General features: G+C 39.3%; 2 protein-coding genes across 2 annotated transcripts in view; one reads left to right on the top strand and one right to left on the bottom strand.

Annotated features, from left to right (window-relative positions):
• Positions 1-22,926, top strand: part of IFT140 (intraflagellar transport 140) — a 78,738-nt gene that overhangs the window by 38,381 nt on the left and 17,431 nt on the right. The gene's annotated exons all lie outside the window — the stretch shown is intronic.
• Positions 1-22,926, bottom strand: part of TMEM204 (transmembrane protein 204) — a 28,241-nt gene that overhangs the window by 3,696 nt on the left and 1,619 nt on the right. Inside the window, exon 2 of the mRNA XM_021529631.4 lies at positions 10,409-10,564. Coding sequence (XP_021385306.1) covers positions 10,409-10,564 — 156 coding nt within the window. The remainder of the gene's footprint in view (positions 1-10,408; positions 10,565-22,926) is intronic.

The raw sequence follows: 22,926 nt of genomic DNA, 5'->3' as shown, positions 1-22,926 counted from the left end.
CAGGGATGGGGCAGCCACAGCTTCCCCATGCATGTCCCATGGCTTTGACAATAGGCACTGGAAGAGGCTCTGAAGTCCCCTGGAGCCTTCTCCTCTTCTTGCGGCTGAACATTCCCAGGTCTCGCAACCTGACTCTGGAGCAGTGGGACTCCAGTCTAGTCTCTCTTCCTGTACCTATTGTCAAACAAAGCTACTTTTCAGCTTTTTAAAATAAATTAATGGATGTAATTAGATTGAAACAAGCACAAAGACACAAATGTACCTCACTAACCAAAAAAATGTTTTCTCTTTGCTATCCTACACACTTCTTAACTGCCACTATTACAAAGGAATTTAATTCCCAAAATGACCCTTTCATGAAGGAAGACTGGAATAAATAAATATCCATGAACTGCCAGAACATATCTGGACACCATTTTCCTAAGTTCATGGGCAAGGAGAAGTCAAGAGTAGGTCCCAATTGCTGTATGCTGTTTTCTCAGTTAGCCACAGTGCCCGTGCCTGCAAACACTCTCCTTGTGGATACATGGCAATGGTGTGACCCCTGGCCCTGGTCCTTGATTTTCTGTGAAAGAGCACATCTCGAGTGTGCACTGTATCATGTTTTTTTCTTGAAAGAGTGCTAGTAATGCGGTGAAGATGGAAAAGACACAAGCTGCATACAGATAAACACAGAGGAGGGAAATGACATACAAGTAGGAGGAAAAAAGTCAATTACTTAAAGTTGTGACACTTGTACTATTCTGAGAATCAGTAAAATGAAGGCTGAATCCATCTCCTCATAATACAAACACTGAATTAATATTCCTTTAGGAGCTGTCTGGCATCCTTGACTCTCCTGTGTCTACCTAGAAGGTGCTTTGTAACAGTTGTTTGCTGCACCTTCTCATCCTGAAGTGGCACTGTCTCACAGCTGGCATGTCCAGAGAGGGTTTGGAGTGAGGCACTTCTCTGTCTGAAGACAAATAAGAAGAAATAGGTTCTGATGGGAGTAGTAGCTCCTTACTGCTCTTTCCCCACTCTGATGTTAAAAAAGCCTAACGTACCCTGGATGGGTTTTGTCAGCAAATCTGGTAGTTATTTTATGGTTCAGCTTAGTTCTAAATTAAAAAAAATATATTTGGAGAGAACGTGGCCATCTGGACCACATTGAGTTATAGAAATCACTGATCTATACAGTAAGGGTTTGCTATTGCAAATAAATTATTTTTCCTTCATTTCCAGTGTCAGTCTCCAATTTCAGTTTGTCCTGAGGCACATGGTAGAGAAGAGAGTGGGAGGTTAGGTTCTGTTTTTTAAGTGACATCAGATTTTTTTAAACTTTCCTCTGAGATGGCTCGGTTCCCTATCTGTGGAACCAGGATGATACAACTTCCTGTGTTTATTTTGTATTGCAGAGCACTGGGAGCAGAGCATGCTAGTTGTGATGTGCTTATAAAGAATTTGGGTGTCTACAGCTTCATTTAGATCTTATAAGGATGATACACACTGGTACTGCTTTGCAATCACTATTCAGTGGATGATAAATGGCCATTTTCTTATGAAGGTAGGAAATCAGGAAGAAAGGAGATGCTTGTACTTCCTGCAGCTGAGTTGACTGGCTTCATCTCTTTGCAGTTTAAAACTGGCAGGAAGGGAGGGTATTGATATAAATCAAGAGACCCATCTTACTTAGTCTGGCACATGAAAAGGCTTTGTGTAATCAGTTTTCTGTTTCAGTTTTCCTCTCAGAACTTTTTTTTTGCTTTCAGAACACTTTCACAGGGAATCCATAAAGTGTTGTTTTTTTTTTTTTAAGCGTGAAGAAAATCATAAAACCTTAAGCAGGAGGAGTTTTGAGCAGGAGCTGTTTGGACCAGTGACCACTCACAGGTGTCTCTAAGGGACAGTTAGAAATATTAACAAGTGTCTACTTCCCACTATCTTGTAGTATTTTTTTATGGCTCTCTTGGCAGAGGGACATGGGCTCAGGAATGCCAGTTACATAGAGTAACCCTGATGCTATGTTATGGCTTGCAGCTTAATTCCCACTATAGGAATATTTTCAATATTTAAAAGTTTTTCCAAATACCCAGCTTTTATGGAATTATTTTGCTTTGTCTTTCTTGCTTTTGTATATATGACTTAAAGCAAATTACTGTCCTAAATGGCTTAATATCTCAATGTTCTATCTGATGGAGCAATTATCTGCCAGGGAAAAAGCACTAAGGCTTCCTTCCAGGTTCCCAGATAAAGCTGTTTTTGCTAGGAGGACTATTTTCCTTCACAAGCCCTTTGCCTGAACCCTGCACAGATGAGCAGCCAGTCATGCAAGAGGCTTTATCTCCTTTCCCAGTTCTGGCCAATGGCTGAGTAGGATAGAGGGACACTGGGTTTGAGAGCTCCTCGAACTGACAGATCACAGGAGGCAATTACCAGAGCACTTGAGTGAAAATGTGCATTCTGTTTCTGATCCTTTACTGTAGTTTAGACTGGAACTGACATTAAGAACAGACAAACACATGACAGAAGCAACAGAGGTGGAAGCACGTTACTATAGAGTTTATACTATTAGTTTTACAGTTCTGCAAGAACTGTAACAGAATATAAATGTCACTGAGAAAGTTATTTTCCAGAAAGTTATTTTCCAAAGTTATTATCCAGCATTCTTACTTCATATTAGCATGGCTTGATATGGGAATTATAAATGTAGGAACTCTAGAGCAAAGGCTGAAGAAATTGTAATAATCCCAAAAGACTGAGTTTGCATAGGATGGTGTGTTTCAAATTTTGATGAATGCTGCTTTTGTGAAGATGATGATGTATGAAAACCCCAAACTTTGCTTGGATGGATTTTGTGTGTAACAGCTTAATCAAACTTGGACTTCTTGAAGCAAAGTGTTCCAATGTGCTACATATGTTCTTCTTGCCCTTAGAAGAATCTTGTTGTACACTAGCCAAGAACTGGGGTTGAACATTTAGTCTGTTCTCTAAGTCACTGGGCAAAAAAATGCAGTTCACGTATTTGTGCCATATAATAGAAGTATCCCTATAAAAAATTAACCTTGTGAGAATAGTCTCCAGAGCTGACTGTGGTGACTTCCTTTTTTAGACAGATATTTGTAACCATGTCTGAATTCAGTTTTCAATATTTCAGTAAAACAACTAGAGGAAAACAGTTGGCTTCTCAGACTATTTCCTATAAACAGCTCTACTAAAATTAACCAGAAAATTGATCTCTTTGCCATGAGGATTCCTGAGCTCACAGTCTGCAATACAGGTTGACAAGGCCTGTAGAAAGGACATATCTCTTTAAATTTATTTATGGAAATATTGACCATTTTAATCTGATTTTGTTTCTTTTCTGTTTTGTAGTGATGACAGGACTTTGAGATGCATGGCTCAATTTCCCTGAATTACTTTAAGTGCATAAATCAGTTTCAGATAATTTTATTGTATATTGTCTCAAGACTGCACAGAGGCCAGAACTTCACTAAAAATCCTGATAAGATTACTTGAAGTGCATTTTTTTCCCCTAGAACTGCTGTTTATCTCTAGTTGTTTCCCATCTGCAGCAAAACAAGCTGGAAGGGGGGTGGCTTTTCCGCTGGGGAAGGAAACAGATAACGAAGTCACTCACAAGACTTTTAGTTAGAACAGTATTGACTGTGGTAGTGGGGGTGGGTTGGGAGAATGTTACTTTTTGAACTTATATTTCAGATCTGTATGCTGGATTTCCTGTTTGAGGCTGGCTGCAAGCCAACCACAGAATTCTAGCATTTTAAAAGAACTCTAATAGTAGCTTTTTTATTTCTGTGATAGTTTGTTGTTTGGTTTTTTTTCTGACACCCCTAGATTCTTACTCTTTCATTTTTGTTAGTGTACTGATACTGCATTTGAAGAAATACATGTTGTTTTTTCTAGTTTACCAGAAAGTCTATATTGGGATTTATAATCCTCCTCTTTACAGCTTGTCCTGGAGGATGGCTTTTGATGTCAAGAAAAGGGAGAAGAAGGAAAATAGAGCAGCCAGAGTGTTGAGAATACACCACCCATGCTTGTTCAGAACTGCAAACAGGGAAGGGAAATATTTCACTCCTTTTCTATGTATCCCACTAAATTTCACAGGGACTGATTTAGCTGTGATTAGTCATGTGCCTGAATGGGCTGTTTGTAGGAGCTCAGTTGTATTTATCAGCATGAGGCAGATTCACAAAGTGATTCCTATAGTACTTATGCAAATTATTTATTTATAAATACCTTTTCTTATATCAACTTGGCACAAAAGAAATTGTTATAGTTGAAGGCAAATATGGGGCCTCTGGAACAGTCATGTGCTCTTCATTGTTGCACTAGGCTGGATGATGCTTTGGTATCTAATGCCACAAGGAATTAGAGTGTGACCATTAGAGTCAAGTGACCTTTGAGGTTTCAGTTCTAGAATAATTTGTTTGAGGTTGGGTTTTTTTTGTTTTTGTTTTGTTTAGTTATAATTTAAAATTTCCTTCCAAGGATTTTGGTAGCATGTAACATCTTAGAATTAAACATGTGAGTAGCACAGCTTCTCAGATGCGATGAGACCCTTTTATTGCTCACTTTTCTGAATTACAAGGGCTTTCCACTTGTGTTCTTTGAGTTTGTCAGTCTGTGTCTTTAACCTGAAGGGAGATTTAGTCAGTGTAAGGCAGTGAGTCCTACCTTATGTTGGAAATCTTTGACCAGTTTAGGTCTATTACCAGTAAGTGCTTGTTGTTACCTTTTGGAGGTTTCCTTAGAAATTATGCCAGTCTTTGAATGGAATGGTGAAAAGTATTCCCAGTGAACTAGGCAGAATTCCTCTTGGGCAGCTGTTTAAACAAGGAGGAATGTGCAGACTCTCACACTTGATGTCGACTGTTAGCATTGCTTGGCCTATTGGGTTCTGAGACAGCTGGAGCCAATTAAAGCTCTGCTTTAATGTAGTAGGCCTCATACCAGGCACAGCTATGGGCTTCTGTCTGGAATAAGAACTGTGGAATGTTTTGGGTTGAAAGGAATTTTTTAAAACCATCTCTTTCCAACCCACTTGCCAGAAGGCAGGAACTTCCACTATCCCAGGTAGCTCCAAGCCCTACTCAGCCTGGCCTTGGACACTTCCAGGGATACAGGGGCAGCCACAGCTTCTCTGTGCAACTCTGTGCCATGGCCTCCCCACTCTTACAGGGGAAAATTTCTTCCTAGCATTTAATCTAAATCTTCCCCTTTCCAGCTTAAATGCATTCCCCTTGTCTTTGCTGTCTGTCCATGTAAAAAGTCACTTTTTTGTCTTTTCTTGCACCCTCTATGTACTGAAAAGCCACAATAAGTTTTCCCCAGAACCTTCTCTTCTCCTGGTGGAATACCCCAAGCTCTCCCAGCATGTCTCCATAGCAGAGGTGCTCCAACCCTTGGAGCATCTGCATCGCTTCCTCTGGGCCGACTATAATAGGTCCTTGTCTGTCTCATGCTGAGGATCCCAGACCTGGCTACAGTGCTGCAGGTGGGGTCTGAGCAAAAATACCCTGTGCAGAAAGAAGCAGTCATTGACAGGTGATCTTTTTGGACGTTTCAGCATCATCTGCTGCTTTTTTTGTTCAAGTGCTCTGTTCTTCTCGGGATACATCAGAGGATAAGAACTGCGTAATTGGTTCCAGCAAGGCAACTGGGTTTAAATTCCAGTTTCAAAGTTTTAGGAGACACCTCCACATATAAAATGTGCATGTTCATAAGCAATACAGTGAATATTAGAATTGAGATACTTTCTGTCTCACACACTTTTCTCTGCATTACATGTTCCTTATGCTTGCCTATCCAAATTATATTTATCTGTTAATAGATTTTTTTTTTTACTGTATTTCTGATCAGAAAAGTTGCCCTTGACATTGAGATCCTACAAGAACCTGCCTGCTGCTCTTATCAGAGTTTAGCCTTAAAGAATACAGGCAGATCTTCTTCCTACTGCAGCTTTACCAGATGAGGAGTTCACCACACTTCTTGTGAGCTGCCGTCCTTCCCAGTTTGCTACTTCAGCTGCTTCTAGGAACCGACAAAATAAATGAGATGGATATCCAGATTTTAGGATCTTTGCCAATGTGGTTCCTTTTACAAATGTGTGAAAGCAAAATCACTTTACTGTGATTATTTGTGGTCTGCATAAAGAATGGGGAAGTTTGGCACTGAAATAAAATTGACAAATAATGAAAATATTTAGTAGAAATCAAATCTCTATTATGTTTCTAAATGAAAACATTTAGCACAAATAAAATCCTCTATTGTTGCTATGATTTTTAGGTTACTTAGAGCATCTCATTTACTTGCTTCCTTTTCAGGAAGTTTTAGGTTTACAGTTCCATAGACTTCATCTTAGAACAGATCTGGCTTGAGGGTATTACAAAACAAAAAGATGGAAGGAAGTAATATGGAACTCAGGATCACACTGCTATCAGAAATATCTTCAGCCATGTTTTCCAATGGCTGCTGTGCAGTTCTTTTCTACATAGACATTTTCTGGATATCAGCTAATCTAAAGTGGTTGGAGACAATGATTCAAAAATTGTCTGATTTAGTTTTAAGAGCACAGAAATTAAAGTATATATGAGCTCACCTTTTCCATGATGCATTAGGAGTCTGGAGTGAAATGCTTTCATCAGAAAAACATGTTGGGCAAAGCTGGAATGCAATGCTTGAAATTTAGGAAATATGAGACTAATTTATTTGGCTGTAAATGACAGGCTCAGTGGGAACATGAAACTTTTTAATCTTCAGGATGTTATGTATTAAAGTTATTGAATGCTGAAAGTGGACTGGCAAAATATTAATCATAATTCAGGTGTATTGCAGTCTTGGACATTCAGAAACCAGGATGAGATCTAATGTAAAGGATATTCTATCCCAGATTTTTCCTATTAAGTTTCTAATATTTCTCTCTAAATTTTGTGATAATCATCACTGGACAAGATCAAGACTTGGCTGGAGCCCCATAAGGCCTGATCCTGTCTGGGAGGTTAATGTTTGTGATAGTTCAATATCCTCTGAAGTGCTCTTTCTTCCCTGTGCTGTATGGATTTCCCTTTCCAACAGGTCTTCTGTTGGCTGTTATCCATCCTATATTCAGTATATGGAGTTTGTAACAGGTCCTTGGAAAAAAACAGAAACCCCACAATCCTCTAGAGGGAAATTTCTGAGCATTGACACAAAATTCCATGTACGACACTGGTTCCATTTTCACTAGGAGCCTTTTCCAAAGCAAACAGATTGCTTTCCTGTTAACAGGGAGGTATGGGGCTGTGGAGCTTTGGAGTTGTGTGAATCCCATTGCTGTCCTAAACAGCATTGCTGTTTCCTCTCTTCTTTGCTTCCTGGGGCTTGATTTTGTGTCAGAGGTCCATCCTTTTTGAATGGCTGTCAAATCCTTGTGCAGGTGGCAGAAGTGAGGAAGTGGTAGAGTCTGGAGCTACTGCAAGCTTCAGTGGATCTAGGATCATTGATTTGAACTTGTGATAGACTTTGGAGGTAATATTTAGCACTCTTAGTTTTCTAAGCCAACAAGGACTTTTGTTCAGGCCATGGGAAACTGTAATGAAATTCATAATTTCAGTTGAGTAAAAACAAGAAAATTGTGAGTTGAACCTTTCCCCATAACAGAAGATTTCAGTCTACCAGTGGCCACTGTGGTTCTCTTCAGCACTTGTTGGCATATTCCAGGATGAAAGACAGAGATCAAGGAGAAGTTGGAATTAGAGGGAATATGATTCAAGATAATTTCTGAAATTACTGAAAGGATAAGGAATTGCAGAACAATTCTTCAGATCCTTTGGGTTTTGAAAAGGAAAAACCAGAAAGTTGATCCTAGTGTTCTTTCATTTGAAAGTGAAAAACAAAAATTATCCAACCAGTGCTTCAGAAATGTTTAATAAGATCTAAGTTTGTTTATTCTTAAACATTACCTGCCCTTCTCACATAAATGATCAGTCTGACCTAAAGTACCTTGGCTTTAACTCTTCAAATGAAGCAGGAGAGAGCCTTGCAGTGGTTTCTCTTGGATTGTTTGCATTGGACAAATGCTTTCAAATACAAGTGTCATATTTACTGTTCTGATGTTTTTGCTTCATATTGCCCCTCTTCTTTGAGCATGACTGAGAGGTTACTATCTCAGAGTGGAGACTCAGACTGAAAATCACCTGTGGCTCATATGATGTGTGGTGGCTACTTTCTTCCCCTTCAATATAGAACTCTCAGTCTCCAGATGCGGCAGCAGCCCTTCATCAGAGCAGTGGAATTGCTGGGCTTTCTCATTGCACATGGGTATTGTCTGATTTCAAAGACACTTAATCTATAATGTCTAAATGCTGTTGCCTGAGCCCAGTCCAGGGAGTTTGGCGAGTCCAAATTCCCAAGGAGTCAGCAGTTGGTGTACCATTTTTTTTGCAAACTAAGGAGGTCTCCAAGAATTTTTATTTTATGTTGGGTTAATGCAGATATAATGACTTCCCACTTTTTTTCAAAAGCATGCATTCTAGAAGACTTCAGGTGTTTGTTCTGGATATCAGGAAGGAACTTGTTTAAACATAAAGTTACAATAAGATAATGAGATGTAAAATGATATTATGACTTCAAGGCAGAAAACCATCTGATGATGGTAATGGGGAGTGTGGCATGACTGCAAAGGGGGATGGGGAATGGGGCAGGGATAATTGCTGTGTTATCTCTGCAGATTCACACAGCACAATGTCTGTCCTCATATTGTCACAGGCTGCCAGCTCCATCCCTTCACACCTTTTAAACACAGACAGGCAGATGGACATGGGCTACTTGGTCCAAAAGCTTCTTCATCCATTCTTACTAGTGTTTTGTTAATCATTCTAACTGCGGCTTTTCTCCCGTGTCCCCTCCCAGCACTGGGGATTTCAAGGCTCAGCTTGCATAACAGGTAATAGCAGGCATTTCCTCCTCCTGTGTCGGGATATCCTGGCGCCCTTCAGTCTCTCTCTGACTGTATTTTAAACAGACTCCAGCGCAGGAAAAAAAAAAAAAAAAAAGGCCCAATCTAAAATTAGCAGCCATGGTAGAAGAAAGGCCCATGGCTGTCTCCTGTGCTGTTTGTCAATGAAACAACACATCCAAACAGGGCCAGAACGCATTTCCGCTCTGGAAAAACAGGTCAAGTTTGGAGAGGATGGGAGAGTACAGCAGGCATCATGCTGATAGTCAGGGAGAACTATCCAGAAGGTATCCACAGTTACACAGACACAAAGGGGCTGTAGGGAGGGCTTTTATGGCAAGGCTGTATATCAGTCTTTTGAAAGCACTGTCTGGTGCTTGAGGCACTTGCTGCACCTGGAAGATGGATCAGGTGCTCTGAGGGTTACAGAACCTCTGCAGTCTCCTCCTCTCATCTGGATTTCAGGTTCCTCATCCTTAGTAGACCTAAAAAAACCTAACCATTTTATTGCTGTGACACTGTACTTAAATGACCTAGGCCATATTCTGATCTTGCATTTTTGAAAACCTGAGATCTCAGTAATTTTATGCCATTCTTAATATTCAGAGTTGTTAAAGTTGAAATTAAAACTTTAAATAAAATTGTGTTGTTTTATTATAACCTGATCTTTACATTAATAATATTTATGTGTGTATATATATATATATATATATATGGTTTTAGTATTTTTAATCTGATCTTATAATCAACTTGATTGTTACTCCATTAATGACAGTTTCCTGCATAGCTATCGTATAGGATTGGATTCTTACTGCAATGAATGCTGAAGTTACTTACTTTATGTAATAATGAAAGGTATTGCAGAATGTTTTCTCTTTGTTGCCACTGTTGTCAAAATGGAATTGTGATAAACCCATTTCCTCTTTTCCTCAGCAGTTCTGCATGCAGTCCATGAGAATTGCTGTGGGAATTTTATTTATAGCAGTCAGTGGTATGAATTGACTTTGGCTTTCTTTGCTGGATTGCAAATGTATCTGTTTGTCAAAATCCAGCTGGTGGTCATTGAGTAAAATTCAGTTAGCTAAAATAAAATAATAATGTTTCAACAAGGCTTCCGCTCTGCTTTCTTGAGTTCCTTGAATATATTTTGCCCTGCTAAATTGTGGGATTGCGGTGTATCCAGTTTGTTTCTCTTATGTTCACTTTCTTGGTTTCATAGGAAATAATAAATGCTTGGGGGTATTTTTGGTTGGCAGAAGCCTCATTATGATATATCCCAAATAAAAGCTTCTATTTATGTACTGCAGAATCTTATGGGGAGAGCTCGTTGGAGACAATTAACTTGCTTTTAGATATAAGCCATTTTGCTATTCTTTGTCACTTGAAAGATTTATAAAATAAGAAACACTTTTCCACCTGGGTTTAATAGAGAGTGAGCACATTTCCATCAGTAGAAAGAAGTGGACTTACTGGCAAGTTGGAACACAGCAGCTATGGCCTCCTCCCACCATTGGGTATCCTGGGAGATGATGGGGAGCTCCATCAGCCCCAGAACGAAGAGGAGCTGGCCAGCAGTCAGAGCCACCGTGGCAATGAGGTTGCAGGCACGCATCATGTCAAACTGCACTAGGAAAACAGAAGCAGCATAAAGTTACAATAATATAAAATTGTGAAAAAGCAAATCCTGACTGAGCAGGAATATAAAGTTTGTCAGTCCACAGAAAACAATTTGTAGACAGCAGTCCCTTGTTGTAACTGCCTTCCTTGTGGTCTGATTAAGAAAGGATTTTCTTCAGGATATGTATTGATTCTTTCCTTTAGTTGCACAGCATCTCATAAGTATTGCTTCAGTGCAATGGAACTGATGCAGCTGATTTGCTACAAGCTAATTTGGAACAAGCAGCTAATTTCCCAGAATGGCCCATTGGTGATGCTGGAATTCTCTTCACTGAAGATTCTACCTAATCCATAGTCAGAGTTGTTTGGGGCAGGATTGATGTTTGTTTTTTCGTGTGACTTAGAGTGAAATTGAACCACAAATAGTTTTCCAAGGCCCTAAAATAATAATAATTGCTAAGACAAACCAATAACACCCTGAATTTCTTTTTCCCCTAGTCCATCTGTATTGTCCTAAAAACATCCTGTGGATTTTAATGTTCAGTCTTACTGGTTTACAGAAGCTTTGTATAGAGGATTCTTATTTTTTACTTTTTTTATCACTTATTAGTCTTTGAGATACACTGCAAAGATCTTTATATTTCCATCTGTGTAATGAGAGAGATGGTTGTAATGATGATGTCAAGGCTTGGCAGTTCTGCATGAGATGGTAGGGCATAATCTGCATCTACATGTAAAAAGCCACGTTTTTGAAAATAGAGTCTGTTTTATATATCAATCATATATATACATACATACATATATATATAAAGTTCATGTATATCTAACAGTGAAGTTGTGGGAGTATGTTGTGGAGGATTACTATTGACCACCTGGCCAGGACAATGATGCTGATGAATTACAGTACAAGGAATTAAGGGATATCTCTAGATCAGCTCCCCTGGGCTTTAAGGGTGATTTTAAGTTTTCAGACATCAATTGGGACTATCATACAACAGACACAAACAGATTCAGGAAATTTCTGAAGCATGTTGAAGGTAACCTTGGGTGCAGGGACTGAAGGCTAACTTGAAAAGGTGCCCTCTGAGATGTGCATTTTGTAAAGAGAGACTTATGGGCAAAGTGATGACCTCTTAATAGGGCAGGAACCAGCACTTCTAAAGCATAGGGAATCATGCAAGAAGGAAAGGAGGGTCTGGCTGAGCAGGGATCTTCCTGAGCTGAAAAGGAAAGTGTGCAGGCCAGAGTCTGTACTGAACACCATGACAGGGAGGATAACAAAATAAAAATGACGTTGAATGATGGCAGTATGCCCAGGGCACAGTGACCAGGATGATGAAAGGCCTCGAGGGTAAGACATGCAAAAAGTGGCTGAGATCATTTGGCCAGTTCAGCCAGGAGAAGAGAAGGCTGAGGGGTGACCCTGTTGTATTCTGCACCTTCCTCACAGTGGGGAGGTGCTGATCTCTGTTGTCTGGTGCCAGGACCTGGGAATGGCTGGAGCTGTGTCAGGGGAAGGTTATGTTGGTTGTTAGGAAAATGTTCTTCCCCCAGAGGGTGGCCAGGCTCTAGAATAAGCTCCCCAGGGCAGTGGTCATGGCCTCAGGGCTGCCAGAGTTGTGGTTTGTGCAGGATGCTCTTAGTGATATCTTTTAGCTTAAGGTAGTCCTGCAAGCAACAGGGAGCTGAACACAATGATCCTTGTAGGTCCCTTCCAACCTGAGATAATTTATGATTCTCCATTAAAGAACAAATGCAGCAATGATTACAGACACGGACATCTGCAGTCTTGTCTAGAAACCTGATTAAAATATGTCTCCCAGCTGGCTACTGAATGGCTTATATCAACTGCAAAGTTGGGTACTTTTAGTCAGATTTTTTCCCTGCTTTTCCTGTTAACCTGATGGATGTCCTGTTTTTATCCTTTTCCTTCTTCTCAAGCAAAAGGTGGGAGTTACAAATATCATTGTTCCATATCGCTTGCCAATGTGTCATTGCTGTTGTGAAATAGAAGTAGCACCATGTGTAAGTTGGCATATTCTAGAGAAAGCCTGGAGTAGATTTTTTAGGAGTGTTCTAAGTTTGGTGGATGCATTGACCACCAGAAATTGGTTCCTGATCTTCCAGGGAGAGTGCTAGGAAATGCAGAAAACAAAACTTGATATAAACAAGAGGAAATTTAATTGTGTTAATCATGAAGTCTGACCTACTTTTGTGTTTACCCTTTCTTTTCCCTCATAGGCTGTCTTCAGCTTCCCGTGTTCCAAGTAGCAACTCATTATTTAATTAAAATTTAATAAAATATAATATTGTATCTGAGGAGTTAGTTAAGAACCATAGTCCATTAAACTTTTTCTATTGAATAAAATGTTAAGATGGTAACATACTAAGTATTTTTGGCTTCTCCTAGTGAGTTAATTTCTGATCATTTACTCAAAAAATTTGTTCAAAGATTTTGTGTTTAACTTCTAAAGTAGCCCTTTTAGCATTGGCAGCATTTCCATCTCTTGCCATTTTGAATGCTCACAGATCATGAAGCACACTGGATGGATAACGGAATCACAGTCAGATGTGTGAGCTTTGTAAACACCAGTAAACTTTGAACATTCAGAGTGTTCTGTTTTTCCACTCAGATGGACTTCTGTAATGCATTGAGCACCACTGCTTGCTGAAGAGATAGTAATGATTTTCAAAAGAGAAGTGCCCAAAGAGCAGGCTTACAGCCATTACAGCCATTATTAGTACTTTCATTTGGTGACGGAACTATCTGTAGTGTCAAATTAAAAACTTGTTGCCATAATGGATTCTTTTGCCTTGTCTGTATTTAGTATGCATGAGCTCAAAAAAAAAAAAAAAAAAAGCCTCTGTATATAAATAACCTTTAAAAGTCTGAAGTTTATGCCAGAAATACATACTGCCCCCTGACACAAAAATTAACACCAAATTTTTGCTTTTGCTGCTATTCATGACTTTTTTTAATGCTTAACTGCATTACAGACTTAAAGCTTTGCCATGATGTTATATCATGCATACTAAAAATAGTAAGTTTCTGACTGTGACTCAGTTGAACTTCAAGCAAATTTGTAACAATTTAATCTTTACAAAATAGTTCTTTGATCATTGTCCTCTCCTGCAGCATTGGAAGTGCATTGAATGGGAAACATGATCTTTGCTGCTGTTTGTAAGAGCCCCACACTTAGGGATGTTTATTGGCCTAATTCACTACCACTGTTCAGAGAGATGTGGAAATGCAATGGGTATTTTGCATAGCTGCTCCTGTTAACCAAAAGGAAGGTTACACATGGTCCATGGAGCTGCAGCAGGCTGATGATTTGTAGAATAAGAAGGACATAGCTAGTGTGATTTAATTAAATGTTAAGACAATTATTTTTATAGAATAAAGTATTACAACCTGAGTACCTTCCCATCATATGAGAGATGTTGGTTTATTCTAACAGGTTTAATGTATGATCTGTCATCTTTTGGTTTTGTTGTAGAATTGAAATGATTCTTTTTTGGGGAAAAACCAAACCTAGGGCTCATTTTCAGGGTAAACATTTCTATGATTCTGAGATCATCAAGTCAAACTGTTCCCTCAGCACTACCAAGGCCCCCACCAACCATATCTCCAGGTGCCACATCCACACATTTGTTAAATCCCTCCAGGGATAGGGACTCCACCCCTACCTTGGGCAGCCCATCAATAATGTATAACTTTTATAATAATGCATGAAGTCCATTCTTCTTGCAGTAGAGCTTGTTAATTGTATTCAGCCTGGAAATGTGAGGTAACTGTGCTTCCTTATTCACCATTATGACTTTGCATGCTGTCAACTCAGCACATTGTAATTTTATTTTGTACGTACCAATCCTAAGCTGAGCCTCTGCATCATCATCTCTGGCCTCTTTTTAGTGGTGACAACCAATGGACAGTGTAGATTGAGAAAGGGGATTGAATGTGCAATGGTAAAGTATTTCTTCAGAGCTCAGCCCAATGCCATTGAAGAGGGAAATCTTGTTGAGGAAGGCCAGGCCACAAGGCTGTTCTCCTGCTTGAATGACTGCTCAATGCAGGAATAAATATTTCTAGTCTCTTATAAAACTGGCTGGAATATAGTTTTTGTAAAAGCTGTGAAATTTAGTACTTAACTTTGTGCTCTTTTACTGTATTTTAAATTATATGTACAGCAAAAATGTCTCAATAGCCAGCTTTAGTCTATTTTGATGAGTTTTCTATAGATTTCATAATTAGTATAAATTTAGGATCAGCTGTTCAATTATTTCCGCTTCAATTATAGTAGCCAGTATCACTTTTTGGGGCCACTGCAGACTTCATCAACTTTTGCATTTTGTTTGTTAGTGACAGTTTGTAAAACCAGATGGTCATAGTGGGTTTAGTGTCTGCACAATTACTGGTGGCATTTGTGTTAACCTCTCACTTCTAGAATCTATTGCCTAAGACTGTCATGACACAGGTATTTTGGATATTCTACTTTTTTTTGTTTTGTCAAACTTATTGTTAATGTCACTTGTCTCTTGAAATTTAACTGATGGAGTTCCCTGTGGCCAGAGGTGGATGTTCCCTGTAGTGTTAATTTCTTTGTGTGCATCTGACAGGTGAAAGAGGGAGGCCAAGCCCTCCATCTGTACCTTTTCACCTCCCTTAAGATGCAACTTGGCTGTTGAGAGCTGGAAAGGGTTGCAGCTGAATGGCTCCAGAAACTTTGCTCTAAGTATCTGTTGTTCATCAGCATACAGTGCTAGTCTTGCATTTTTCCTTCTGGAAGCTCTCCGTGGGTCCCATTTTCTCAGAGAATCAGTTAATTCCTGGACAGGACATCCAACTGGGACTCTTGTACAGCCAGGGGTACTGGCTTAATGAATTCTGCCTTGTTTAAAACAGGGATCAATCAAGAGTCAAACCCCAAACTCTAAGGATGAGACCAAGTCAGATTCCTTGTTGTTTTGCTCACTTCCTAAACCATCCCTATCCCTGCAGATTAGAGATGTTAATTCGATTTTCTTATTTGCAAGCAGCAATTTTGTTGTTTTGATCCATGATAGCCCCAGAACTGTTGGTGGTATGTTCCAGGATAGACCAGGACTGTTTGCAGAAGTAGGTTAGTCATCCTGGAGAGTAATTTGCATGGTTTGGGGATGATGAAGAAGGGTGATCTCACTGGAAGATCACATTATGTTAATTGCTTAAAATACAAACATTTCTTTTCCTTTTCTGTCTGCATAGAAGGAAAAAAAAAAAAAAAAAGTGAAGTGGGAGTTCAAGCATTTCAATGGTTAAGCAAAATGGCTCAAGATATTTTCATAGTAATCTCAAACTTCCCCTGGGAAAGACCCTATTGATAAACAAAAATTTAGTGCAAACTTTAATCCAGATTCTGCGAGGAAGTTATTAAATATCCAGACCTGGGAAGAATGTAGTGACCACACATTTATTCAGTGCATGGGGTCAGTGCTCATTCCCAGCATCTCTGTATGGCTTCACATTCTCCTGATGGCATCTGAGCTGTTGGAGGTGACTGAGAGTGTGCTGTTATCTCTGTCCACTGTGGGACACTAAATCTGTTACATCTCAAAAATGGTACTTAAATTCTAATTTGCTCTTAAACTCTTAATAATTCAGGATGGGTTACGCTCAGCTGAAGGATGGTGCCACCGTAGCTTGTTCTGAAGCTGATTGCATATATAATTACATCCATTCTTTAAATCTCCTGAGGGATATTGCTTCTTGGTTTTGTAATGAAAGGAATTTAAAAAATATATTCTGTTGATGCCATTTCCTATGGTTCTTGGATTTATTTATGAATCACTTGGTGAATTATTGGGACGCATACTGATATGTACCTGTTTGTTCTTTTAAGTGCTTCATGTTCATACATGACTTTATTCTGGAAAGGAAAAGAAATGGTTGTGTTTCTGAAAAGAGATTTCTAATTTATTATAGATGAAACTGGTAATGCTCCTTACACTTAAGTTGCCTCACCTACTTTTGTTAGAACCCATTTTCAATTTCTTGTAACTGTGCTAGACTTCATCTTCTTGGGCATGTCTGCAGGCTGAGATCATAATCTTCTGATAAAAAAATCTAACTAGATAAGTAATTAGGTTTTCTCTAATATAATCAAAGACTCTAATTGAGCATGCCATTTTCCTCTTAGAACTTGATGTTTTGCTGAGCTGTTATCCTGAGATAAAGAATGCATTATAATTTTTGGCCTTTTGGAGTAATTTTTAAAATCCACATTATAGGGACTTCAGAAATGCAAACCAAGTACCAAAATGAGGAAAATTAGAATAGTATGCTTGAACCTAAATGGATAAAAGGCAAGAGTCAGAAAGAGCAAGGCTTCTGTCTTGCTGACTCTTACTTATAGTCCTGCTGTTCATAAACCTGAGTTCCAACCTGGAGAGCTGGATTCAGTATTAATAAATAATTTTAGAAGAAACATTTAAAATTTAAGAAAAACTCACTTTGGTCAAACTTTTGGCAATGAATCACATGTTTCTTTTGTTTTGGATGTCATCAAAGCTGAGATGTGCTGAGCAATCTCTGCAGTTGCCATGGAAATCAGCTGAAGCTGTGCCTCAGATACCAAGAGCACTATGAAAGTACAAAGTACAACTGTGTTTCATTTTACAACATGGGCATAGGAGGTCAGCACTTACTGTTAAAACCATTCTGAGATAATAGGGACAATAAATAGAACCACTGTAATTATCAGCATCATGCTATGCCTCCCAAATTATCAGCATCATGCTATGCTATGTGCTGTATTTATAAAGTCTCACATTCAATTTCTTCTGTTGATTTAAACTTGTGGTATTTATATTGCTAGTCTCTTTGAGTATGAATTAGGAAATATATGGAAAAACTTAAAAAGTACTCGTGAAACAAACTAAGCCAAATGTTGGCAGTATCTCAGTGCACCTTTGCATGACTGTGTCACTGAGACCATGGGAAGGCTTAAAGAGATGTTTATGTAATGCAAATGTATTTTGATGGTCTGAAGAGACATTTTTTTTTAAGTGAAACAGATCTGAATTTCTTTTTTGCCTTGTACCCATTCCACATGATTATGTTGTTTGCAGGTCTTACTGACTTTGTCCTGAAAAAGGAAGTCTCGCCTGCTCATCTTAAAAAGTCTTTGCAAGTGGCCATAGAGCTTTCAGCAACAAGAGTCCTCAGTATGTTCTGTTGCTGGATTAATATCTTAAAAACTATGAATGCATGGATATCTCAAGAATTATTTTGTTATTTTGCTTTTTTCACCTCCTGGGAGGCTTTCTGAAATATGCAATTTATGCTTTTTTTTTTTTTTTTCCTTTTCTTAAAAATAGTAATTTAAGGAAGAGAGCAGGGAAAACCCAGTCTGGTTTTGCACAATTATAGTAATGTTCTGATGTGGCAAAGAGGAGTAATCTTCCAAACCTTTAGGTATTTTGGAACTTAACCATTCAGCTCATCTAAGTGTGAAACTTCAGATTTGAATATTTATTTTGAAAGGCAGACAGATCTTGTTGGGAAGAGTGTGGTTGGTGGGTGTTTTTTTATAACAGCTTCACTTACTACTTTTGGAGTGAAGACATGGCTCCATTAACTATTTCCAACACAAGCAAGTGCTTATGGTTAAGTGATGGGCCCTTACAAGCCCAGCATTGAGAGCCGTCAATACAGCAATCAGTTTTAACAGACACAGCTATTTCTGATGAGATATGAGTTGTCTAGATATCATGATTTGCTTCTTTATAAACCTCAGGAGGGTATTCTGATAAATGCATTAATCTGAAATTTTCAAAAGCCCCAGAGCCATTTTCACTCATGATGCTTTAATTGATTTCAAAGTCTTGATGGCAAGAGTAACCAAACTGTGATTACTCTGACAATATTTCTGTGCAACACATGTGTATATACTGCATTGAAACGTGTATTAGCTTCATTTTCCTGTCCCAAATCCTAAGGAATTTTGCACTTTTCCAAAATGAGTACACAAAACTGCACCCTGACATGAAAATGATCATTCACTCTAAATTGAAAATCCATCTCTCAGAATTCATCTCTACTGGCCTCCATCATTAAATTAGTAGTGTCACTTATTTAAATGTTGCTCATATTTCAGATATTATGATGGGAAATCACAAACCCTGAGCTGCCAGCTGCCCATGTTGCCTCACCTCTGTGGAACAGCCTGAGCAGTCTATCATGCTATGTATATAATGTGTATAATAAGGTTTGGGGCTTGTTTAATCTGATGATAGTTCCTGTGTTCTCCAGATGTGCTTGGTCTCTTTTCTGGGTTTCTATGTATGGAAATATATATATATGTGGACAAGTAACATGTTTACAGCACACTCAGCTGCTTGACTCAGCCTGGCTTCCAGCCAGCCAAATTTCAGAAAAACTGGAAATTTTGGAGACACTGGATCTTCATGGAAATGCAGTGAACATGGGCATTAAGGTGAATGGCTGCTTCTGTATCAAACCTCAGCTCCTCATTCCCACCCTGAGCAGCCTCCTGCCTCGGCCAGCAAATGTCCCTGTGTCCATGTGTGTGCAATAATCATCCATCCAGGCTGGACAGGTGTTTACCTAACATCAGTGTGGCAGTCATGTAGCTGCTCCTGATGCTGTGCCTCTCCCTGGCGTGAATTATACTCCTTGGTAGAACTGCAATTCCCACAGGAAATCCAGCTCTGAACATCAGAAGTTGAAACACATCCTCCTGTTGCAATTTTCCTTATGTGTCCTGCAGCCCTGAAGAACCCAGTGAGGTTTTGTATCTTTTAAACCCTTGCCTATTCTTGAATTTCCACATCGTTCCTAATGTTCTTTAGACAAAGAGGGACAAACTGGGACCTTGGCTGATGAATGCATCATCTCCCTGTGCCCATCCAGAGATAGCCTCAGAGCACAGCTGGACTTAAGGGTATATTTGTACCCTACAGTGTGGTTAAAAATATCAAAGTTGATTCCAAGTAATGTAGTGTGTTCATGCAGTATTCCTGGCATGGTACAGGGTCAGGACCTAGGTGGCTTTGAGAAGGGCTGGCTCTGAGAGGCATCACTGGTGGTGTCACTGCGTGTTCTTGCCACTCAAGGATAGCTCCCATGTCCCTTTGTGGGGCCACATCGCTGGGTGTGCTGCCTTTGCTCACACGTGATGGGCACAAAGCTCAGTGCTTTGTGCTCATGACATGCTGCCTTACCCCAGCTCTTACTGAGGCCGTGACACTACTACCTTATAAGCATAAAGAGATGCAGGCAAGAGCATAATCTTCCAAATTTTTTCAACAGCTCTAAAACTTCAGCTCCATAATCTTTGTCAAATGTCTTTACCTACATTCAGATGACAGGAGAATTAGGCTACCTGGCCATGTTTCCTTAAAGTGTTTGAAGAGGGGCTATAAAACCTGAGTTCTCAGTGAAGCATTCAAGTTTGTATCATTCAGTGGTTTGTCCAAGATATAAAAGCTTATATGTATGTCCTCACAGCTGGGCTGATTCTCAACATAGGTGAAGGTTCCAGATCTGAGAGTTTATGATCACTAAAAAAGGAGCAATCTCACCCCTCCTAACACGTTTGTCACTTAGTGTTAGTAGCAGCACCTGTTGGACTCAATACCACTGCTTAGTCTAGTGGAAAAATATCTGTCAAAAACCTTACCCCACCCCACGTCCAAAACTTCCACCCTAACCTGGGGATTCTTTTGCTGTTAGTCATCTGAACCATCACAGAAGCTTTTCAGCATCACTGGGGGTTGAAAGAGAGGTGCAGGGCTGCACAGCAAGAGGTAGAAAGAGAAAGGTAGATAAAGACAAGTGAAAGGGCCTGGGATCTCCACTTCCAGGAACAGTGAGGTTTGAAGGACAGACTTGGAAGTGCTTTCCCATGGAATCAATTGCCCATGCTTCTGATGCTGTGCCTTGCAGAAGTAGTTCACATTGCAATGCTTCGTTTCCCTGTATTTTTAATATTATTTACTCCTGCCCCAGCTTTCTTTGGGTTTTGGTTTTTTTTTTTACATTTCTAGGAAGAAATCCTTCCCTATGAGGTTGGTGAAGCCCTGGCACAGGTTACACAGATAAGCTGTGGCTATCCCATCCCTGGAAGTGTCCAAGGCCAGGCTGGATGGAGCTTGGAGCAAACTGGGATAGTGGAAGGTGTCCCTGCCCGTGGCAGGGGTTGGTATGCAATGGACTTGAAGATTCTTTCCAACCCAAACCATTCAATGATTCTGTGATTTCAATGGGAGAGAAGAGCAGGCAGAGAAGGTCAGTGAATAGCAGGTTCTAAGAATCTACTTCTCTCTGCCAGGGAGGAAGCCAGCTTATAGTAGTGCTTGTAGCTGGCTGTTAGATACATACTGCATGTACAGGAGTCTTTAGGATATGGACACACAAATTCCCAGAGAGTTTACAGTTTTTCTGTTGAACTCTGTTGAGATAAATAGATTGCTTCTCAAATATGTATGTCTCTATGTGTACATGAGCAAGATTGTGGCCTCTTTCACATTGCTATTACCAGAACAACTTTTCTGTATTTTTCTACAAATGGCATCCAAAATACTTTGTGGTAACTTCATGTAGTTATTTTGAGATATATGTATGTATATGCATACTCACACACCCCTGCATGTCTGTGATTTATCTGCAGCTGACAGATGAGGATTGCTACAGGTATTCCTCAATTAATGTGTGGTTTCTTATTAGAGAAATTCTTTAGGATGACAAATCCATGGATGCAAGATCAGGCTCATACTAACCATGTGTACATCCATGGAAACAAAATTGTCTCAAAAATAAATGCCACAGTCGTGTTTCCTACTGAGTTTGTCATGACATCTGTAGAGGAGGAATTTTCCTTTAAATGCTGTATCAAGGTACAGAATTGGCATTTGATTACTATTTGCTTCCAGATTAAATAGCGAATGGATGCTTTACTCCTGTACAGATCAAGTCCCTGGGCTTGAAAAGCCTCTTTAAATTAGAATTTTAACAATGGTTGTGAGATAATTCTTCTGAGCACTTGACCACGCTATAATTACTTGGAAATTTTCAAATTTTCTGTCACATTATCCTTCTATTTTATATCAGAAACTGCTGCCCAGATGGTTCTGCCATGAAACTAATACCTGTCATTGTTAGGTACCACACACTGCCTGGCCTGCACACAGCAAGAAATACAAGCTTGTGTTTTAAAAATGTGGCAGGAGCCAAATTCACTGTGCAGGAGCTCATTCCAGTGTTGAGTACATAACATGTACTTTTACAATTTGTGAATGGTACACATGTTCTTCAGGTTAGAATATAGCTTATCAGTATTAACTGGGGAAGTGATTCCAGAGATGAAGCTGCAAAAACACATCAAGGAACTTCTCCCACAGTCTAATCCTTTTCATAACCATTTATTGTTATAAAAAGTTCTTTCAGTTTAAAAAAGTATTGAAAGGGTAAGGACTTTAAAACATTTGAGAAATGTTCTGATTTTGATTTATGCAGGCTCAGTATAAGCAAATGTTAAAAAAAGGTTTCTGTATAATTTTACTGGAAAATATAATCTGGAATGAGTCCACATTAAAGCATTTTTAAAAGAAATTAATATTTATTTGGTTTCTCTCCAAAGGGATCTAAGAAACTCCAAGGACCGATTTCTCTTTCTCCACATTTCAAAATCTGGTTTGAAATAATGTATTTTACAGATGCTGTAACATAGAATCCCTCAGAGGTGTCAGAGCTGTTTTTGAGCATCCCTGAAATCTTGGAAGAATCCTGTAGTCTGTCAAGGACTTTATAGCCATATGTTCTGTTAAATTCCATGCCTTGAAGGGTGCAGCGGAAGCACTGACTCCCCTTTGAATGGCTGCTCACAGCCCAGCTGCTGAGAGTGGAGGGGGTTTAGGGGAGAAACCTCTTGGCACTAGGGTAGTGTTTTCCCAGCCACAGTGTCTGCAGGTATTTTGGACAGTCTTTAAGGGCCCTTCCTACCCAAGCCTTTCTGTGATCCTGATCCAGCACAGTTCTGCTCTGTAAGAGCAGGGTTGCACTGTTAATGTTATAAATGTGATACATAAGGTTTATTATTTATTAATCAGTTCTGTAATTCTCATGTTATCCAGTAATTTTCCCTATTTCGGTGTAAGCTATTTGCATTCTTCAGATCCCACAATCCGTGAAAGTGCAAAAATACACTATGGGTAATGATTTTTGTAGTCATCAAGTTGTATATTAATTGTTTTTTTTTCACCAAGAAGCATAGTTACACATTTTAAGGCATTTCTCAATTTTACATGTTTTTGCCACAACTATTTCTGATGTTTTTGCTCCTGACATTTCCAACAAAAACAAACAGAAGGGA

Source organism: Lonchura striata, chromosome 14, assembly GCF_050655825.1.
Source record: "Lonchura striata isolate lonStrDom1 chromosome 14, ASM5065582v1, whole genome shotgun sequence".
NCBI lineage: Eukaryota > Metazoa > Chordata > Aves > Passeriformes > Estrildidae > Lonchura > Lonchura striata.
This window is presented reverse-complemented; position numbering and strand designations above follow the sequence as displayed.